This window comes from Aplysia californica, unplaced genomic scaffold, assembly GCF_000002075.1.
Source record: "Aplysia californica isolate F4 #8 unplaced genomic scaffold, AplCal3.0 scaffold00107, whole genome shotgun sequence".
Taxonomy (NCBI): domain Eukaryota; kingdom Metazoa; phylum Mollusca; class Gastropoda; order Aplysiida; family Aplysiidae; genus Aplysia; species Aplysia californica.
Genome location: NW_004797377.1, coordinates 1,384,981 through 1,387,394, shown reverse-complemented (window position 1 = coordinate 1,387,394; position 2,414 = coordinate 1,384,981). Strand labels below are relative to the sequence as shown.

At 49.9% G+C, this 2,414-nt stretch overlaps 1 protein-coding gene across 1 annotated transcript in view; it reads left to right on the top strand.

The window, feature by feature from the left end:
- LOC101851399 overlaps window positions 1-2,414 on the top strand; it is a 106,908-nt gene that overhangs the window by 100,858 nt on the left and 3,636 nt on the right. The window contains exon 4 of the mRNA XM_005095592.3: window positions 400-1,839. Within this exon, the coding sequence (XP_005095649.2) occupies window positions 400-1,839 (1,440 nt within the window). The remainder of the gene's footprint in view (window positions 1-399; window positions 1,840-2,414) is intronic.

The following is a 2,414-nucleotide window of genomic DNA, read 5'->3' as shown; positions in this document are numbered from 1 at the left end:
GTGAGTGAGTGAGTGAGTGAGTGAGTGAGTGAGTGAGTGAGTGAGTGAGTGAGTGGGTGAGTAATTGATTGATTGATTGATGGATTGATTAATTGAGTGAGTGAGTGAGTGAGAATAGAAGAGCAATTAAACATTTATTGCATAAGTTGGAGAGAAAGCTAGAAAGAGAAAATGTTTGTGAGATAATGAGTAAATGAATAAAAAAAGAGGTTTTTTTTCTATAAATGATATCTCTAGTTACTCTGATGACCCCGATCCCTAATTCGTGTCTTATTTATCTTCCACACCCCCAATCCTCCATTCCCCCATTCCCCCAATCCTCCACTCCCCCCATCCCCCAATCCCCCACTCCCTCAATCCTCCACTCCCCCTATCTCTCAATCCCTCCAATCCCCATAGATCTGCGCGTACGTCGGTCCTGTCATCATGGCAGTGGGGATGTTCGCTATGATCGTGGCTTGTGTCTTCTACTGCGAAATCCTGGACAAGTACGCCATATTGGTGCCTGAGCGGAAGTCCGGTCTGTATGACAAGGAGGAGCTGTACCAGGTGATCGTAGGTGAGATGAAGAAGTCCTACGCCCAGACGCTCATCACCGCCTACACCAAGGCTGCAGAGCGGAGCCTTCTTGCGGCAGACACACAGAGCGTGAGTGACAACTTCCTGCCCGACTTCCCCATCAAACCCGAGCCACTAACCATTGAGCAGCAGATTGATATCGAGTGCGAGGGTTACGCACCCTCCCCTCCAGTCCCCAACAAACGTTATAGCGTCATCCAGGCAAGGATACAGAGACTGAGGAGTGAGGACCATTGGTTGAAAACCTCCTCCCTTCCCAACATTCGCCGGTCAGATCGGATCAACAGCATCAAGCGTGCGGGTCGCGCTATCGTCAAGTCCAAGGGGAGTTCACTCAGCTGTGACTACACTATGGACGAAGCTAGACTAAGGCGGAAGTCTATGATGCTTCGCTCCATCGTGCAGTGGAATTCAAGTTCTTCCGGAGACCTCAACGGTCAAAGGCAGCGACGGTTTTCTTCCGTGAAGGCGTTGCCTTCCGAGCAAAATACGGATAACTGGGACGCCGTGTCTCATGCAGGGTTCGCCGGTTCCTACCCCATGACTCGACTCATTCAGCGCCGCGGGACTTTCGCCTGCGGGGATATGAGAACTAGGAGAATGAAGTTCCTCTTGTTACTTCAAGCCTCAGAGAGCAAGGATCTCTTTTCCGACACTGTTTCGATCGACGGTCGTGTTTCGGTGCCCGGAATACGACGTAACTCATTCATACCGTACACAACTTGCGATCGGTTTATTTCCGGGGAGGAGAAGAAGACGATGAGAGACAGCAGACGGTCGTCGGTGAATCCATTTATGTTCGGACAACGGTTCGCTACCGAACCCAAAGCCGGCACTCGCAGGCATTCGTTCTTCCCGATCCGACGTGACGATAAGATCTACGTGGTCGACCCCAACGAGCAGCGGAGACATTCCTTCAACCCAATATGTGTCAACAACACTCTAAAACCTGAGTTTGCAGCAAAATTAGACGGTCGACGAGGGTCTTTCAATCCAGACGCACGTCGAGGTTCTTTCAATCCGGATTCGCGGAGAGGGTCCTACAATCCTGATAGTCGTCGGAGTTCATTCAATCCGGACAGCAGGAGGAGTTCATATATCCCTGATTCTCGCAGAGGTTCCTTCAATCCGGACAGTCGGCGCGGTTCCTACATCCCAGATGGCCGACGTGGGTCGTACGATCCGGACTGCATGCCAGACCGGGCCGCAGACGGGAATAGAGCCCACGAGGTCCCGCCACAGAACTCTTTCTTCCTTCAGGTGAGAAGCGCAAAACAGTCTTGATACAGATATGAATGTAAAATCATTCTCTCTCTCTCTCTCTCCCTCTCTCTCTCTCTCTCTCTCTCTTTTTTTTCCCCCTCTCCCCCTCTCTCCCTCTCCCTCTCTCTCTCCCCCTCCCCTCTCTTTCTATAGATAGATAGTGAGATGGATCGATAGATATTAAATACAATGATCGACAGAGAGACAGACAGACAGTCAGACAGACAGTCCGACAGACATAGTGTTAGAGGATGGGGAGGGGATTGAGTGGGACGGGAATGAGGTGGGGACAGACATGGGGGAATATAACACATGATAATGGTACTCGAAAGCACGAGAATCTATACATGCATACATGTTCATGTCTGCTTGAGTATATGCTTGTTTTTCCATTCTTACTGTATTCTTTCTCCCTTTCTCACTTAGTCTGACGGATGAGGGGGACGTCGTGTATCTGTGCTTGTTATGTCTGTATGCTATAGTTCTCTCTCTCTCTCTCTCTCTCTCTCTCTCTCTCTCTCTCTCTCTCTCTGTATGTGTGTGTATGTATGTATGTGTGTGTGTGTGTGTGT